This window comes from Lontra canadensis, unplaced genomic scaffold (genome assembly GCF_010015895.1).
Source record: "Lontra canadensis isolate GAN:19392208 unplaced genomic scaffold, GSC_riverotter_1.0 scaffold142, whole genome shotgun sequence".
NCBI classification, from domain to species: domain Eukaryota; kingdom Metazoa; phylum Chordata; class Mammalia; order Carnivora; family Mustelidae; genus Lontra; species Lontra canadensis.
The window spans coordinates 3,192,997-3,213,162 of NW_022631136.1; the positions used below are offsets into that span (position 1 = coordinate 3,192,997).

A 20,166-nucleotide genomic window follows, 5' to 3' on the forward strand; every position below is an offset into this window, starting at 1 on the left:
CTCCCAGGAATGCCCACCAAAGCAGACATGCAACCTCTGAGGCCACCACTTAAGTTCTTCTCATTGCACCTCCTTCCCCCAGTGAGCACCACACAGTCCCACAAAATTCCAGCTCTCATGGGCTCCAAATATAAAACCTTCACAGTCCCCTGGCTTTCCATAGACAGTTAAGCAACCTACCATGGGTCCTATAACAATAGGGATTAGCCCAGAGTACCCTGATGGGTGCTTCCTTCCCTTTCTGTCTTCTGATCAGAGCTGGTTCTTCTAGCAGCTGTGGGTCCAGTGTTGCCTCCTGGTGGTGAGAAGATCATTAGGAAAACTGTTCTCTCCCTCCTCCCATGTTAAAAATATGAAGCACTGGGTGTTATACACAAATAACGAATCATGGAACACTACATCAAAAACTAATGAAGTACTGTATGGTGACTAACATAACATAATAAAAATATAAAATAAAATAAAAATATGAAGACCTTGTAAAGCAAAGATGTTTCTAGAATTAACAAGAGCTGCCCTAAATCATCTGAAATCTCCCCAGAATTTCCTGACTTTCCAATCCCACTTTCAGGGAAGGAAATGGGTCCCCAGTGTTTTATTGCATGCACAGAGATTAACCCCTCAAAAGGTACCCAGTGTGCCGAAGGGGCTTCTCTTCATCTCTGCTGTCTCCATTCAGACATCTCTCTCAGTGAGACCCCATAATTTTCCCCCTTGCAGGGAGATGGGAAGGTGACAGAGTCATAGGAACACACAGGAAACAAAAGCTGGTTGGAAAACCTTGGGAAGAGTTTGAGGAGAATATGGGTCATAGCAGAGGGAGTGGGGAACTCTGTTCAAGGGAATGACTCCCACCTTCCCACGGCCTCAGCCTCCATGACAGCTGCTTCCCTTACAGGTCCACCCTATCCTGTATCTTCCCTTTACTCCTGAAGTAGATCTCTCCAGGAAGGGGATTTGGGAGGGTTGGGGTGGGAGGAGGAAGGATTCTGGGCAAGGAGGGCACTAGTTCCAGAGAAGGGAAGATTGACCCTCTAGGCTGGATACTTGACATGTGAGTCCATCTCTATTTGCTGTATCCTGGACAAATATGGGTGGTCTGGGATTTCTAGCCCATAGGCCCAAAGAGGTGTGCCTCCCGGAGTCTCTGGGCTGATATAGATATACTGGCAATGGAAGCTGACCTTTGGAGACAGATCTCTTCATTATCATCTCCACCTTCATGGAGCCAGATCTCCCTCCTCTAACAAATAGTTTATTTTGTTCTTTTTTTTTTTTTTAAGATTTTATGTGTTTATTTGACAGAGAGAGAGAGAGCACAAGTAGGCAGAGCAGCAGGCAGAGGGAGAGGGAGAAGCAGACTCTCCACTGAGCAGGGAACCTGATGTGGGCCTTCATCCCAGGACCCTGGGAACACAACCTGAGTCGAAGGCAGACACTTAACCAACTGAGCCACACAGGCACCCCTAGTTTATTTTATTCTTAACTCCTCGGCTAGATTTTGTCTTGTATATCCACTAGTTCATTCCCCAAACATTCACTGAGCATCTATTATCTATCAAGTCCTATGCCAGCACTGAAGATGCAAAGAGGAATAAGAAGGTCCTTCTCTGGAACAGGGCACCCTGTGAGGCAGGAAACAGAAGTATACACAGGCCTTGCCTCCCAGTAGAACAGGTGAGGGCACCAAGCTATATGGAGTGTACTGGGGATGTTCAGAGATAGATCTCTTAACTACAACCATATAGGGCCCAGGGATATCAGCATGGAAGGTGGGGCTTTTAAGATGAGCTTGGAAGGCAAGAAGAAAAATAAACATCAATCAGACAAGAAGGGAAATGAATTCCAGTTTAAGAGAAGAACAGTGGGAAAGTTACTGAAATATTACTGCATTTCTTCATTGATAATAAGCATCAGTCACTGAGTGACCAAGACATGCTGAGCTATGTGCTGGGAATTAGGAGTACAGAGATAAAAATAAGTGTTTCCTGATCTCCTAGACTAGCCCATCATTTGAAGGAGAGAAATTGGGAAATAAGTATGCAAAATGGGGGTGAAATCTTAGAATGAGCCTGGCTCAGGCAACTAACAGCCTAGAAGAGTCAGATAAATCATGCCAAAGACAAAATGTCCTAGAAGTTCAAGGAGAGAAGAGGGCGGTAGGAGAAGAGGAATGGAAAGAAGGAGGATGTGACTGGTGGAGAAAAAAGCAGAGTCAAAAAACCCCAACACATTTTGGGAACCATAAGTATTTTAGAAAAATGAGATGTAATATTATACACTCAACTTTTGAGACCCTTGGGCCTTATCTTCAATTTGATGGTAAAATTGGGATTTATCTTCTAAAATTGGCTGTAAGAGTGCTATAGAGGATGAATTAGAGCTGGGGCACTTTGGGACACAGGTGAAAATGACAACGTCAATGAAGCAAATGCAGTTATCATGAAGGTGATGGGGGCTGGCTGGAGGGAGGTGCATACTTTGGGTTGCAATACCAGCCTGGGGCATGAGCCTGCAGTTTGGGAGATAGAACTGGCAGGTGCTGCTAGCACATTTAGTGTAAGGCTGAGAGGGAGGGAGGAGGTGGGGTGATCCTAGGTTTTTGGTCTGGAGGTCTTAGTATATGGGAACATGCCTCGCAGAGTTGGAAAGAATAAGACAGCATGTAAGAAAGGATGTAGAAGGTGACAAATTCTGATTTTGTGAAATCAGTTTGAAGTGCCAAAGAATATCCAATGAATGTTAATATTTAGGCCTGGAGAAAAGGGAAGAGTGTGGGCTTTGGATTTGTTTGGCATAGAGGTGGTAGAAAACATTGGTAGAGAAAGAGGTCAGCAGCAATGTGTCAGGTGAATGAAGTCAGGTGGAGTTGAAAGGACGGAGCAGAGGAGGAAGAGGTCATGGAGGAGGGCAGAGGAAGCCAGAGAAATGAGCCATCATGCAGGTATTAGAGGAACCCAAGTGAGAGGGTTGAAAAGGGAATATAAGAGTGTCAAATAACTGCAGTAAGGTCAAACTGGATCAATACAGAACCACGTCCATGAAGATGCCATAGATTTCCTAATACACAGTGAATGAGCAAAAGTGCATAAACATCAGGAAAACATCACTAAGAGTAATTGAGGAAAGAAAGGGGAGGATCATGAGTGTTTCCCATGTGCCACATATGGCCCACAAGAAAGGGAGAGCTGGCTCTCTCTGCCATGTGAAATCCTACCCAACAGGGCTGCCTAGAGAGAAGGTAATTGCAGCAGAGAGAAGCTGGAGGGGAGATGCCAAATGCCTCGGCGCTGTAGGAGTTATACATACTCAACACTGTGTTCAGTACCTCAGTGAGGGGTGACAGGATCTCCTGAAGAACATATTCAAATTCCCCACAAGAGAAAAAGTCAGTTTTAACCACCTGCCAAGCCCAGAAAGCTCCTAAGTATCAGGACACCAGAACAATATCATTCAGATAAAGACTTCTTTGTCCCTTCTGCCTCTTCCTTCTGCAGCCCCTTTCCTGAAACCAGGGGAATTTGGGCAGGTGAAGGAAGAAGAGGAGAAAATCAAAAAAGCAAACAGAGATGTTTTCCTTTATGGTCCCAGAGAGAAAAAGAAGGAAATCCAATGTTCAAGGAAATATACCTTCTAACTACTGAAATAACATTGTTTAGAATAAATAGAAGTGACTAGAGAACTTATTGTCTAAGCATGATCCTAAAAGTCTAGTATATGCTAGAGATTCCATCCCAGGAGGAAGGGAAGAGCTAGCCCCACAGAGAGGGTCGTAAGAGGCACCAATGGAAGAAATAGATTTGCTTTCTGACTTTATCCTGTGAGGGCTATTTATTCAAAAAGAATTACACAGAGAGATAGAAAAAGAGAGAAAAAAAAAAAGACTTCCCATGAAAAACAGAGAGGGGGGTCCAAGTGAAGTTAAACTGCTGATACAGAATTCCCTGACCTGATATAATATGCAGGCATACAGATCCTGCAGGCTTTCACAGAGAAACCACTGAATGGTCCGCTTGTCTCATATTCCTGTGAACTCCATCAGGAACTTTGGCTAGAAAGCAGAAAAAAATGATATGGAGAAGTGAGATTTCAGGGCCAAGATCTGGTGAGGGGAGCAAGGAGAGATCCAGCAAGCCAAGGGATGAATGAGCCAGGAAAGCACTGACAAAAATAATAACTCACATGTACAGTAAACATTTACTAACAGCTTGGGAGGGTCAGACAAATCATGCCAAGGACAAAATGTCCTAGAATTTCATACTTCATTCGTACTTCATTCATAGAATCTCATTCAATCTTCACAGCGAACTATGAGTACAGTGAGAGTGTAGGGTGTAGGCTTTGCGCTTGGAAATGTGCCTGACATATTGTAAGCACTCAATATAAGTCACATTTTGTCCTAAGATAAGTGCTATTATTATCACATTTTATGGATGAGGGAACTGAGACTTAGGAAGTGAAGTCAATTACCAGGGGTCATTGGTAAGTAAAAAAATGAAGGTGGGATTTAAACCTAGGGATCTGCATCCAGCATCCTCACTCTTAATCTAGGGGCTTTGATACCCACTCCTCTCCCCTTGCAGCCTCTTTCCCTTTAGACCCAGCAGCTCCAGAAGCTGTTCTGTGTTGACCTCAGTAGTGCTTTCCTGCCAGACATGCTGCTGACCAAACACTGAGCCAAGGGTGAGGGTGATAGCCAGGAGATTAATATAACACTGTCTTGCCCTTTAAAAGAGGGTTTTAAAGACTGGCACGATGATGGACAAATGCCCAAGTGAAAGTCCAATGGATGATATACTTTCATTTAGTGGGAATTTATTGAACAAGAAATAGGACAGGGAAGGGGCACCTGGGTGGCTCAGTGGGTTAAAGCCTCTGCCTTCGGCTCAGGTCATGGTCCCAGGGTCCTGGGATCAGGCCCTGCATTGGGCTTTCTGCTCAGCAGGGAGCCTGCTTCCTCCTCTCTCTCTGCCTGCCTCTCTGCCTCCTTGTGATCTCTGTCTGTCAAATAAATAAATAAATATTTTAAAAAAAAAAGAAATAAGACAGGGAAGAAGCAAAAAATAGGAGAGGACTGCAGCCAGGCAAAGGCCCGTAGAAATCACCACATCTTTTCCTTCCTTTCTTTCTTTCTTTCTTTCTTTCTTTCTTTCTTTCTTTCTTTCTTCTCCCTTTCTTCTTTCTTTTTAAGATTATTTATTTGAGAGAGAGAGTGCACATGGCAAGGAGGGGCAGAGAGTCTTAAGCAGACTGCAGCTGAGCATGGAGCCCAACACAGGGCTTGATCTCCTGATGCTGAGATCACAACCTGAGCCAAAGCCAAGAGTCAGAGGCTTAACTGACTGCAGCACCCAGGTTCCCCCATATCACCACGTCCTTTGACATCACCATCACAAATAATTGCCCGATGGCTAGCGTTGGTCCAGAGCTGAACAGCAGGTGGAGCTGAGTCTCTTGAGATGGGTACAGAAATTGCTTCTCAACAGCTTTGAAGAGCTAGAGCTTGTAACAATGAAAAGGATAGGGCAAAGAAAATGAGTGTTGAGGGGTAGGCTGTACCAACACAAGGGGTCTGATACCAGTTGTCCTGGTGACAGGGAGTTAAATTCTGGCCCACACTCCCCTTTTATTTGGGTTCATTTGGGTTTCAATTGTGTATGACATTCCTTCTCCTTTGTAAATACCAAATAAACCATATATACTGGTGTTCCCCATTCTCCCTAGTACATTGTCTCTTCTCTCTTCCAAACCTCTCATCCTTATCCACTCAGCAAACACCTGTTGTACTCAGTCAAACTCAAGTTCTCAGTCTGCTCAGTGGCACAGGACTGGAACCACATTCCCAATAACCATTCAAGATGTTCCACTGTGACCACACAACGTGCACAGACTTAAACTCATCTTTTTCTCACACAAATCTATTCTGTTTCCTCATCACCAATTAATAATAATACCTGGGAGTCATCTTTCATAATTTTCTTCTAAGTTTCCCGTTAACTGAATCTCATAAACATACTTCTCTGATGATACTTCTCTCATCAGCATGCTTTCACTACCACCACCACTGCCTTCCTTCAGACTTGGAGATGTTTATAACCTCTTTGAAACAGACTAGTGCAACGTTTGACCCATCCCCCAGTCCGTCCCACACTTTGCTGTCAGAATCTCTGTCAACACCTTAGACATGATCCTTTCACCATTTTAACCAAAAGTCACTCATGGCTGTCAGTGAATGACTGCCAAGATGAACTTTCTGAGTTCAAGGGATTATGTATTCCACTCCATTTGTCTTTCCCACACCAACTTGCTACTACGACCCCAGGCACAGATCTGTTCCAACCACAGAGACCCACTGGCCAGTCCTTTGAAAAGGCAAGGAAGAAACTTTCTCAGAGGCAAATCTTTCTACTCTAAGACCAGATCTGGGATTAACCCAGTATGTCAGAACTGGTCAGGAGCATCAAACTCAAGTTCTTTACAGTAAGCAGGGTTTATCAAGGATATCAAGGGTGGCCACTCCCTGATTGAACAAAAATTGCAAAGCACAACAATCAGTGAGTTATAGGCAGGAAGGAAGAAAAAGAGCTAAAATAATCCCCGGACTTTGGCTAGGTTGTGTGGAGTGTTATAAAGAGGCTTCAGAACCTGATATTAGAAAAATAGGAAGGAGAGAACCAAAATGGTTGTGAGCAATCTGGGAAGCTCTCCTAGAAAGGTGGAGAAGGGGCAAGTTAAAAGGAGTTAAAATTTGGGGGGAAAGAGAAACCATGTGTAAACAGAGATTTTCTGCTCCTAGCAACAATGAACCTCCCTATACTTAGAGTTCAGTAGTCTTCACTATGGTCTGATTTCATCAGCATGAATTTTGAGTGACCCTGGGAGAGAACATGACACCAAAGGAGGGTTGATTAAACACAAGCCCTATTTTCAAGGGCCTGAGTTGAGCTCGGAGCTCTGGAGTCACACAACAATCGCTACCTGATGATGCAGTGATGAGGTCACAAGTGGGGCTCCCCTTTTCCCCCCACCCTTGGCTTCCTCAGAGCTAAGCAGAGGAACCAGAGGGAAAATCCACCTTCTCACACACAGCAATACCATCCACCTCACTCGACTAGTCAAGTTCACTACCAACACAAAGGGGTGAGTTGCATTTGGACAACTGCAAATGCCCCGTCTTTTCCCTCTCCTTTCCTAAGAGTGACTTAAAGCACCCCAGACATTGAACAGGGTTGAGATGATGGCTATTTTTGAATGAAAGCATCCCTTCATTTTCAGAAGCAAGAACTGGACTATGCCTCATTTGAAATAGAGATTCTTTTTCAGAGATTATCTCTCTCCAGAGAGCCATATTGCTTTCAAAACTAAATTAGATAAATGTATACTTTTATATTGTTAAAGGAAATCAAAAGAGTGTCAAATTAGATACAGCTTACAAGTATTGTCAGGGACTGAAAAGCCCTGCTCATATCTAGAAGTCAAATCATCCATAGAAGACCTAACTCAGGGCAAAACTTAACAGAGGAAGAAAAGAATTCTTCCTTAAAATTATATTATGTGGCTCTCAAATTCATATTTTCAGAAGAATTAGAATTTCCCTATTCATCTCCTCCTTTCCTGAGTTCTTCCCTTCCCCTAATCATGGGGAGGAGTCACAGAGTGGCCTGTCGGAGTCCAGCCATGATAGAGATTCAGTTTCTTTCCATCCCCAGTTTTCAAGTGAAGAAAGCAATTCTCAAGGCTTTGAGGGCTTAGGGAAGATACAGGAATGAAAGAAGTGTCCTGAGTCCCTAAACCTGGTAACATACCTTCTCATTCCATCTCCAGAGGGTTAGAGTAGTAGCCCTGCAGGAATTGTTTCAAACCTTTGTTGTGCCATGAGTGCTTTTAGCAGTTTGACCAAATTCATGACTTCAGAATAATGTACTTAAATTAATTAATTGAAAGACATGGAGTTACAAAAGATGCCACTTATATTGATAACATATGATTAAATATGGTTTTATCATGGGGTGGGGTTAGTTCTAGGACCTTGGTTGAAAACTCCTGCTGAGGGATATGGAATTTAGACAAAGTAAGTGAACAAAAAGCAGGGTAAGGGTGAAGAGACCAAGAAATGTCACCAATGACTCCAAGGACAGAAGGACAGCCCTTAAATGAGAATTTGGTCTAGAGCCCGAAACATCCCAGGAAAGTTTTTCATAAAAGCAAGGATGAGCAGGAGGTGTGAGTGGGAAGCCTCCTGGTCCTCTTGCAGTGTGGTCTCCCACATATGACCTGTTGCATATTTCTTTACAGGACCCAGAAAATCAAAAAAGAATGTCGAGTGATGATAAAAATAAATCTAGTGAACCTAAGAATGAGCCCAAGAACTGTGATCCCAGGTGTGAACAAAAGTGTGAAGCCAAATGCCAGCCCAGCTGTTTAAAAAAGCTGCTGCAACGGTGCTCTGAAAAGTGCCCACGGGAAAAGTGCCCAGCACCACAAAAGTGTCCACCGTGCCCCCCACCATGTCCCCCACCGTGTCCTCCTCCATGCCCAGCTCCCTTCCCCTCCAAGTCCTCTTCCAAGCCCTGTCCTCCTAAATGCCCATCTCCCTGCCCACCCCCAGAGTGAGGCACCAAGGGTACCTCTCATTCCAGTACCTCCAACATCTCTACCATGTTCACCATCTTATCCTGAAAGCTGAAGCCATGAACTGACAAGTAAACGTGTTCCTCTGCTGCACAAGGCTTTCTTCTCCTGTTTTGCTTTGTTTTGGCAGTTTGGGGTTTTGTTGTTGTTGTTGTTTTCCAGCACTAAAACCAAGAAGCAATCCCTAGAGAGTGAGGCTAAAACCCTGACATTCTACAATCAATGGTTTTTGAAGACAGCCTCCCCTCTGGCCCTACTGCTGCATATAGGGATGTGGCATCTCCTGAGGGGTGCATCCAGGGCCTTCAGACTGAGAGAGCCATAAATATGGCTGTTAACAGTGGTTCATCTCAGGAGCCCAAGCCACCATGACAGAGGAATAAGGCAAAAGGGGAAAAGAAGAGTGGGATATAGAGGAAAGGTCCAGTCTGGAAAGGCTCTGGAAAAATTCTGCCCTCAGCTATTTATCCCACTGCATAATGCTTGTGCAGAACACTCTGAAAACAGGCTGTGTGGGCTTCAACTCTAGCTCTGTTCTAAGCTATGGTTTCCTGCTCTCTGTAAAAGGAATGCTGATGTTAACAGTGGGCTTACAGGGTCTTGTCATGAGGCATAGGAGGTAATGTGTGTCCAGAGCCTGATATACTGGGACATAGCCAGAACTCAAAGAGGGGAACACACAGCACCTGCCCAGGTTTCACATGTCACACCTGAACATAATTGCCCTGTGCCTTTCTTCCTCATCAGGTACAATATTTAGGTTCTAACTTATACCTATAAGCACAGCTAGGCACTCTTTTCAAAAATTAAAAACAAAACAAACAAAAAACAAACAGTACTACCTGGGTGGCTCAGTCATTTGAGCCTCTGACTCTTGGTTTCAGCTTTGTGATCTCAGCATCATGAGATTGAGCCCAACATCGTCAGGCTCTGTACTCAATGAGGGGTGTCTGTTTGAGATTTCTCTCCCTCTCCTCCCTCTACCCCTCCCCCACTCATGTTCACACTCTCTAAAAAATAAATCTTTTTTTTTTTTTTTTAAGATTTTGTTTATTTGACAGCCAGAGATCACAAGTAGGCAGAGAGGCAGGCGGTGGGCGGGGTGGGGGTGGGCAGAAGCAGGCTCCCTGCTGAGTAGAAAGCCCGATGTGGGGTTCTATCCTAGGACCCTGAAATCACAACCTGACCCAAAGGCAGAGGCTGAATGCACTGAGCCACGTAGGTGCCCCTCTAAAAAATAAATCTTAAAAAAATAAAAACAAAATTGCAGTTGTGAATTACACTAATGTCAGCAGGCTGGTTTGGATACTGAGCCATAACTATATAACAAGTCACCATGGAGAGAATTCCAGTGAAGGGTGCATGGGATCTCTATTAGGGAAACATCCTGTGAATCTACAAAATTTCAAAAGGAAAGCTTTACATAAAAGAAAGGATAAATTCAAAAGCACCTCAATTAGGAATGAATGGGAAAAGTATTCACAGCTGCTATGTTAAGTGGGGATTATTTACAAGTGGCTAGGGAAAGCCCACATCAACCTTGCTTAATTCACAAAAGGGAATATATCAGTTCACTTTGCTGGGAAGGGTATTAGAATAGGAAGGGGGCATAGAAATAGAACTGTAGGAAATGGGGTGTTAGGGCCTGGGAGTGTGGTCACCATTTCAATCTCCCTCATCTCCACCAGTCTCTACTCCTCTTCAGGGTGGGTCTCCTTCCCTCCTAGGACCCCCTCCATGTGGTAAGGTCTTTGGCCAGGTGCAGACCCAGTTTGTTGATGAGTTGAGCTTGAGATGCTCCTATTACTTCTGGGAAAGAAACCTGATTGCCCAGGAGTACCCTGTGGCCACGTGGATAAGAGAGCTTTGCCACACAGACCAAACTAGTTTGTCATTACAACCCACAACATTCAAGTGGAACTAGGTTTAGGATTCTCTGTTATCACAGTAAGGGGAAATGAGAGAGGCCAAAGCTAGGGAGGCTCCCTATGGAATCATGGCACACAAACAGCTTTCCATCCTTCTGAGTCTAGAAGCTGGTACAGGACCACAAAGGTGCAGTAAGAATAGATAGTCCAAAATGTGCTCAAGACATCTGGGACCCCCACCAGACCAAGTCATATAATTAGGTAGTTGCAGAAGCAGATTTTTGGGACATGAGTGCTAGACAAGTCTTTAAGGCATGCAATCCCTCCTTTTCCAGATGTGAAGATTACTACCTTCTTTGACATGAAGAGGCCTTAGTGTCCCCCAAGCCCTGCAGAGAGGTGCCTCCTGGATACTGGGAACTTCTGGATAGCCTAGTTTAGGGCATTAGGGTCCTGTAGTCAACTGTTGATAAAAGATGGACAACTCTTGAACCTCAGTAGAAGTCATGAGTAAAGGTGGGAGAAAAGATGGAGAAGGAAAGAGAGAGAGAAGAAATAGCACTATAATGTGACAGCATCTTCCATCTATTTAATGATCACTTTTAAATAATAAAGCTGAAAATCCCAGTGCTACAGTGTGTCACTGTCAATGAGAGCATAAAGAGACAAAAATCATTTTAGGAAATAATTTGAGAAATATGGAAATATGTATCAAAAGTATAAAATGGTTTAATCCTTGGACTCAGTTGTTCCATGTCTTGGAATCTGTGCAAAGAAAAATAATTCCAAAATGGAAAAAAAGAAAAGCTATGTAAAAAGCTGATTATAACAGTGTGATTTAGAAATAATTTAAATATCTAATAAAAATTTGATCAAATACACTTTATTACTTGATGAAACTTTATGTAATTATTAAAATGTATTAAAGGGGGGGAGAAGCAAGGTCCCAATTGGATATATAGCATAAAAGCAATTATGTTTAACCAAAAACTTCTATGAATGTTGATGATGATGATAGAAGGAAGTTTGTCAATATTCTAGTTATTTTATGACAATGGAGTTATTGGTTAACCAATAGAGTATTTTTATTTTCACTAGTCTTTGGATTTTCATAAATAAACTTTTATTTCTCATGTAATAGAAAAATGTATATAATCATAAATACTTCAGAAACCTACCAAAGTCCTTTCATTTGCTTAGTGAACTAACTAAATAATAAATAAATAAAAGGAAAAGAAAGAAGAACCACTTCCTACACCTGAGTGCACACCTTGGTTGCCTTCTTTTGAGGGGTAGGGTCTCAGTCCCAGGCATTCAGTGGCTCTGTGGCAGTGTGGGTTAGGGGCTGGTGCTCTCCTGGTTGGCTTTGAGGACTCTGGGCACAGACTGGGTGGAGGCCATCTCTGAGAACATGAAACCATCCATTTCCCAATTTAGTTCTCTTTTCTCCCATGTAAATGAAACCAAAGATTCACATCTCTTAATGGCTACTTTCCCAGCAAAAGGCTGGATCAAAGGCAATGCCAGGGAAGATGGCTAGAACGTGATGAGTGTGCTACCTTCCTGCAGAATGCCATAATTACTCCTAACCCCAGTGGCAATCACTGGAGCCCTGCCCCAAATGGTAGAGAGCTGTATAAATAAATAAGCAACATCTGAAGAGTGGCACCATGAGAACCCTTAAGGTGTTAGTCTTGATGGCTCACAGATACTGTGATAGTGCAGGACCAAGCCTCTCCTGTCATGGAAAAGCTCTAAGAAGAGACTCTACCACAGACCGCCTTGGATGATGGTTTCTTGAGAAGCAGGCAGAGGACTTGGATGTCCTCCCAGACCAGGCCAGCTGAGGGTGGTGCTGTGAGCTGGCCAGTGCTATATGAAAGGGCTGGCACGCAATCACAAGGATGCCTTGCTTTGAAGCTCTGAAGCTGGAAGGAACTATAGAGCTCACTTTTATGTGTCCTCCACATGCAAGTGCCAGCTGGGGAGATGGCCTCAAGGAGCCAGTTACTAAACCTGTCTTATTTCCATGTCTTGCTTTCACATGACCAAATATTCCAGCCAGGGATACGAGCACAGGCACATCCTAGGAGGCTTTATTGACGATGACAAGTCATAACTGCTTCTGTGCCACAGCTGTTGATGCTCAGCAAAGAAATAGGCGGGTAAATACAGTAAGTCAATTGCCAAACATATTAAGATGCTAAGATACAAATTGATTGTAAAATGCATAAAAAGGTATTTTCAGATGCACCACGTGCATAAAACCTGTGATGCCTTACCTACAGAGCTCTATGCTCTCTCCAAGGCTTGAGGGAAATGATGCCCAGACTGAAGGTTTGTGCTTTTCCCACCAGAAATACTCCCATAGTTTCTCACCTACACCACCCAGAACCTCTGAACTAGCTTCTGAGGTTCCAAGTTTTCCTTCTAGTCCTTCCTCCAGTATAAGGCAGTCAAGACAGACTGGCTAAAATCTAAATCTAAACATATCACTCCCTTGCTTAAAGCCTTAAAAGGTTCCCTTTTTCCTAAACAACAGCTTGAATGACTTGACAAGTCACATAAAAGTCTTCCAGCACTGCCCCCACCTCTTTTGTTGGCTTTACCTTGCTACTTCTCTCTCCTAGAACTGTGCAGCCTAGCAACAGGTAAATGCTGGCACTTCCTGGCATGACAGAGAGTTTCTGGCCTGTGTGATTTTACACTTGTCTGTCCCCTGCATTCTTTTTCCATTGAGTCCTCCTCTGAATGGTCCACTTGAGCAGATCTCCGTCTCCCTCAGAACCCAACTTAAGGGTCACCTGCTTGAGGAAGCTCCCCCACTGCCTCCTGCAGGCAGGTCAGAGCCTGCAGGAACCTTTTTGTGATCTCAAAGCATCTATGCATTTCTCCTGCAATGCTTATCCCACCATATTCTGTCCATCTGTTTATACTGGGCTATTCGTGACATTTAATAACAATAAAAGAGTGCATGTTCAGTGGCTTTGGATGCACTTTTCTAAAGAGGAAGGGATCGCTCTGGGCTGAGGCCCTGGCTACTATGTTGCTTACCATCACAACAAGTGTCATTCCCAGAATTCAGAGGTAGGAGAGGGGGACAGGACTGGCTATGGCAGGCCTGTGGCTGAGAAGAAGGCATCCCTGGAATTGGTCACTTTTCCTTATGTTACAAGACGCAGATTCTGCCAGCCTTCCTCCAGCCTCACCTGGGAAGTATAGCCTGTCTTTGAGAAGATTTCTCACTTTGGAAAGCAGTATGGTAAAGGGAAATAGTTTGTCATCACAAAGATGTGGATTCGAAGTGAGCCCTATACTCTCAACTATGAGGCCCAGGAAAATTGTGTCACCTCAGTGGGAGAAGTGGTCTGTTTATTCCCTTGAAGAATGAGAAGAAAATCCTCACTGAGGTGTGGAGAGGACTGACCAGTGAGGTGGTGAATGCAAAGTGTCTGGCATGGGAAACTGAACTTAGAAAGCCAGGACGCAAAGGCACTCAAGAACCTGGTCAGCTTGGAGTCCCCAATCCCATCTGCTATGGCATACATCTTGTTCTTCCTTTCTGCTCTGTGAGGCAGTGGGGTTGAAGAGGAAAGAGAGTTAAAGGAAAGGAAGGTAAATATCTTAGAAGGCAAGTGGATTGCCACTCCATTCCCAAACTGGGCCCTGGAGCCCACAGATCACAGTAAGAGCCAGATGTGACTTTTGTAACCCTGAGTGTAAGTGCCAGATGTGGCACACAACATGCCCAGTGTCTCAGTTGTCTGGGTGAGGAAACTTAGCTCCAGAGAGGGAAACATCTTAATCAAGATCACACTGAGTTGGTTGCTGGAACAGTCTAGGATTTCTAACACTAACCTGAGGCAGGACAAAGTGGGAAAAGGACTGAAGACCAATATTAACCTAAACAGTTTAGGAACATACATCTCCCCATTTTCTGTTTCAGGGATCTTTAACCTGGGGACCATGAACCTCCTGAAGATAAAGATGTGTACCTCTGTATATTTCCTCATCACCTCAGTACTGTCAAGAACCACTGGCTGCTCTGCATCTTTGTTGCCTCCCTAAAGTTTATAAGGAATCCCCAATACAGTGGTGTCCTAAATGTTTTTACATGGGCCATTGCCTGGTCCAGACATGATCTCACCACATGATCTTAAAGAAGGTCCTCAACAGGGGTGCCTGGGTGGCTCAGTGGGTTAAAGCCTCTGTCTTCAGCTTAGGTCATGATCCCAGGGTCCTGGGATGGAGCCCCGCATTGGGCTCTCTGCTCAGCAGGGTGCCTGCTTCCTCCTCTCTCTCTCTGCCTACTTGTGATCTCTGTCTGTCAAATAAATAAATAAAATCTTTAAAGAAAAAAAAAAAAGAAGGTCCTCAACACTTTTGTACCTCAATTGCCTCAACTTAAAAAAATGCAGTTGATAAATAATTTAGTGCCTTCTATTTAAAGCACATGTTAGGCTGAAACAAGGAAGGGGAATCAGGTGGCCTGTCACGTCCCCCCTGGGTGCAGTGGCCTGTGACCCACAGGCCCTCCCACAACCCTGTTCAGGCAACACTGGAGGCAGGGAAGTGAGGGGCTGGTGGACTCTCCCTAAGGAGCCCACAAGCTCTCCAGTAGCACCTGCTTCCAGGGAATGGGGTGAGCCGCATTCTATACCATTTGGCTTTATCAGAGCCACTGCCCTATAATATGCAGACGGGCCAGCCGAGTGAATCAGAAGAGTCTGGGAACTTTTATGATCTGAACAAAGAAGATAGTTATTTGATGGGAATAGGGGGGGAAAAGCATGTCCTACACACACCTGACTCTCTTCTGCTGACCCTGTATAATTACACACTGGCTCCCAACAATGATAGCTGAAGAAATTTAAAATCTTCAATCTCTGATGGCATTCAATCAGATTAGCCCGAGTCTCACTGGAGGGTTGGTGATGGTTAAGGAAACTATTTAGGCACCTTATCTTAAGATGTAGGATGGGACAATCTCCCCAAAGCTGGGGAGATTAAATCAACTAAGGTTGATTTTTGAGGACTTGGACCCCAAATACTCCCACTCTAAGGTCATTCAATCACCTGGCTGGACTACTACCACCCACAGAAGACAGAAGACTAGGTGGATTTTAAGTTATAATCTAATCAAGGAGGATGATTCCCCCCATCCCCATTCCTGCCCCACCACACAGACATGCATCCACATACTTATAAAGTCATATAGATGCCCAAGCTAATCATTCATGAGTAGCACAGAACGTCAAATGTGCAATGGACCTAGCTTGACTCATAGGCTACCTTTGCTATTTTAATGATAAATAGTGAGCCAGAAAGGGTCAGGGGCTTGCCTAAGGTCACATATCTTGTTAGGGACAGATCCAGGTCTCTGGGCCTCTGTGCAGTACACTGTCTAGTACATCCCAATGAGTAGAAAAGCATAAGAAAAGATGAGCCCCAGGAGGACAGAGTAAAGGAGATGGAGTAAGAACCAAGAGAATCGGGAAGGCTTCATGAGGGAGCTGAGTCCTGAACAAAGTCAGATGGCACTAACATTCTATAAATAGCTCGAGGGTCCTGAGTGTTGGCACATAAGTTCTCAAATTTATTCCTCACAAGGAATCTGTGAAATAACGTTATCCCTTCCCAATGAGAAGAAATTGAGGCTCTGAGTAACTAAGTAGTTTATCCAGGATACACAAACTCCTTGTAATTGAGTCAAGCCCAAGTGAGTTGGGGTCCTGAGCCTGGTTCTTTTCCCATGCATCACTAAGAGCTGGTATTTGACTGACGGGTTGACATGATCAGCGAGTAGCTACTTAAATGAGGGAGTGCTAAGTGGGATTTTACATCTTTATTTGAAACTTCTCAAGAGCTCCAGAAGTTGGGAAGGACTATTAATTTTCTATTGCTGCTGTAACAAGTTACCATAACACTAGCGGCTTAAAATCACAGAAGTATATTATCTTAGAGTTCTGGAAGTCAGAAGTTTGACATAGATCTCTCTGGGCTAATATCAAAATGGGGGAGCCTGAGTGACTGTCAGTTAAGTGTCTGCCTTCAGCTCAGGTCATGATCTCAGGGTTCTGGGATCAAGTCCCACATCAGGCTCCCTGTTCAAGGAGGAGTCTGCTTCTCCCTCTCCCTTGGCCTGTCTCCCCTTGCTTGTGCACTCTTTCTCTGAAATAAATAAATAAAATCTTAATTCTTTTAAAGAAATTAAAAAAATAAATGAAAAATGCCAACAAAGCTATATGTCCTTCTCGAGGTGCCAGGGCACAACCTGTCCACTTGCCATTTGTAGTTTCTGAAGGTTGTCCACATTCTTGGTACCTGGTCTCCATCTTCAAAAGCAACAAAGACCAGTCAAATCTTTCTGTGACCTCACTGTGACACTGGCTCTTCTGTCCCCTTTTCCACATTAAAGGACCCTTGTGGTTCCATTGGACCCACTTCATAGTCATCAGCTCACTGTGAGGCAGAGAGAGAGTCCTTTGACAGAAGTGGAACTCTGACCTCTCCCTAACTGCATCTATCCTCCTCCATGAGAACATGACCTGCTTTCTTCATTGTTCAGCACATCCCTATTTGGTCCCCTTCCTGAGGCTCAGCCAAAGCCACAGAGATGCATGTGGCACAAGCAAGGTCAGCTCATGCATCCTGTTGTAGAAAATTTCTGGAAATCTCAACCAAGCAATCTCTCTCCCTCAACTTTTCACCCACCGCTTTCCTGAATCAGCCTCAGACTCTCCTCTCAGCAGAGCTCTAACAAACATTCCTTCTGTCGGGCTGTCTGTAACACTGGTGCCCACTCTCCTTGCCTGGTAATTCCTACTGTCCAGCAAAACACATCATAGACACTCCTCTCCCAAAAGCCTTCCAGAACCTTCCATCCATCCAAGACTAATCAAGAGACCTTTTTCTGGCACATGCAAGCATATCTCTGTCAATCTTATCTATGAGACTGTTGACCCCTTAAAAGCAGGGTCATGAATGACTGAAAGAATGAATATCCATTCATCTGTTGAAGAGCATCTTGGCTCTTTCCACAGTTTGGTGATTGTGGACATTTTTGCTATGAACATTGGGGTCTTCTTGGCCCTTCTTTTCACTACATCTGTATCTTTGGGGTAAATACCCAGCAGTCCAATTGCAGGGTCTTAGGGTAGCTCTGTTCTTAATATTTTGAGGATGTTGTCAATACATACAATGTACTATTACTCAGCCATCAGAAAGGATGAACACCCAATTTTTGTATCAACATGGATGGGACTGGAGGAGATTATGCTGAGTGAAATAAATCAAACAGAGAAAGTCAATTATCATATGGTTTCACTTACTTGTGGAACATAAGGAATAACATGGAGGATATTAGGAGAAAACAAGGAAAAGTGATTTGGGGGAATTGGAGGGGTAGACAAACCATGAGAGACTATAGACTCTGAGAAACAAACTGAGAGTTTTAGAGAGGAGAGGGGTGAGGGGATGGGTGAGCCTGGTGGTGGGTAATAAGAAGGGCATGTATTGCATGAAACACTGGGTGTGGTACATAAACAATGAATCTTGGAACATTGGGGGGAAAAAAGAATGAATGAATAAACCCAGTGATGGAGAATTTCTTGCCCTCTAGGGCTCCACAGAGTCACCTTGTTTCTTAGACGGTGTTTCACACAAAAAATGGAGATGAAGAGGGAGAGGAGAAATGGAAAGAGAAGAAAAAATAGAAGAAGGAAAAGGAAGAGAGCATCAATCCTCTGTGCACAAGTCCTAAAGATCAAAATGTCACCTGGTCTGTCCTCAGCTCACGTTTTAAAAACTATCTGGAGGAGTAAACATCCAAAAACTGTATAAACCTTTAAATGAACATCTGATTTTAGCAAAATACTTTACTTACGAAATGACCTAGACACACTTCTTCACATTAAGGGGGACTTCATCTTCTTTAAAGTCCCTGAGGTTCAACCAACTGTAGCAAACAAGCACAAGGCCACCCCTTCATGGTGTAGGGGGATTTTTTTCTTTTTATATTTTATTTATTTATTTGTCAGAGAGAGAGAAAGAGAGCACAGGCAGACAGAGGTAGAAGAAGAAGCAGGCTTCCAGCTGAGCAAGGAGCCTGATGTGGGACTTGATCCCAGGACCCCGGGATCATGACCTGAGCCAAAGGCAGATGCTCAACTGACTGAGACACCCAGGTTTCCCAAAGGGCTTCTTTTATTTTTTTAAATGAGAAAAGCAATTTATATGATAGCTATAACATGATTAAATTTATGTAAATATAAATAATCCTTAACATTTAAGAAAAGGGGCTTTGGATGACATTGGACCAGAGGGACTTCAGATATTTTCAGAACATTTCTTCCTAAAGCAACTGATACACATTCTTCTTCAGTGCACATGGAACATTCTTCAGAATAGATTGCATACTGGATCCCAAGCCAGGTCCCAACCAGTACCAAAAGACTGGGATTATCCCCTGCCTATAAGTGGCTTCTTTTATAACAAATGTTTTCCCATCCTCTGATACATGAGATCCTCATCTGCTCCCAATTGTCTCCTACATTCACCTTCTCTATTCCTTAATTAATACATTCACTCCATTAATGGTCATTGATCTTCCACTTACTAGCCCCCTATCTTCTAGGAACGTACAACCTAAGGTAGTAATAAGATCTTGCACATAAGATAACTGGAATTCTTAATAACTATAGTTATTTACTATAGTAAATTTCACATAAACAGCATCAACATTAGATGCTATGGAAATTCAGAAGGAGGTGATTTCTGGTTTAATGTAATCAGCAAAGGCTCATGGAATGTAGACTTGAGTGGAGCCTTGCTTAGGGTTTCACAAGTCACAGAGAGAGAGAAGTCACACAAGACAGAAGTGGCAGCCCACACAGAGTCTCAGAGAAAACTGAATGTGTTTGCTTTGAAACTTTTTCTATCATGCCCCCTGGCTTTTATTGACCTAAGTTTTAAGAAAAGTTTTTCCAGAAGGCAAGGAGGCAAACCAATTTTGTTCCATTCTATTTTCTTGGTCACTGTGAAAACTCTATAACTCCACTTTCAGAAATGTCATAAATCAAAGTGAGAAGATGAAGATTACCTGCCTTCTACCTCCCCTTTTCCTCCACCCTACTTCACAACCTGAGAGTAACAAATGACTCCAATTTCCCTGAAGATTTCTAGGTAGAAAAATCACTCTCTCCAGGTCCTTTGTGTGCTTGGGGCCTTAAGACAAGCCATCTTCCTTGGGTCTGGAAGTGTGACTTTCCAGGCTCAATGAAGAGACATCCAGTGGAAATGTCTGAAATGGGCAATACATGTCCTTGACCCAAACAGACCCCAGGTCTTAAGCATAAAGTGTTCTCATGGGTGAAGACAAGATGAATAAGGTGGATCTTATCTCTCACCACATCCTGAACTGGTTTGGCCAGACAAGGAAGCCGATCCCAGTTTAACAGACTGAGATAACGTTTTATGAACATTCTTTTGTGCTACCTCTAATGAGAGAGATCTGAGAGGAGTCCCTCCCTGCTGAGGTCTGGTGAGGACCCAGCGGCCCAAATGGAGGCTGATTAACAGGCATCCCAAGCAGTGACTCAAACCATGGGCAATTTCAGAGGAAGCTCGTTATAGCAAATCCACAATTAGGACATCAGCCCACGTGGCA

General features: G+C 43.7%; 1 protein-coding gene across 1 annotated transcript; it reads left to right on the forward strand.

Annotated features, from left to right (window-relative positions):
• Positions 1 to 7,113: 7,113 nt before the first annotated feature.
• Positions 7,114 to 8,724, forward strand: LOC116858799 (late cornified envelope-like proline-rich protein 1). Its single transcript, XM_032843705.1, has 2 exons — positions 7,114 to 7,140; positions 8,296 to 8,724. The coding sequence occupies exon 2, from the start codon at positions 8,317 to 8,319 to the stop codon at positions 8,611 to 8,613; it is 297 nt and encodes a 98-aa protein (XP_032699596.1). The 5' UTR covers positions 7,114 to 7,140; positions 8,296 to 8,316; the 3' UTR covers positions 8,614 to 8,724.
• Positions 8,725 to 20,166: the final 11,442 nt, after the last annotated feature.

Bases quoted from the DNA above. Each gene is read 5' to 3' on its own strand.
- LOC116858799 (XM_032843705.1), top strand. From the start codon at position 8,317: ATGTCGAGTGATGATAAAAATAAATCTAGTGAACCTAAGAATGAGCCC.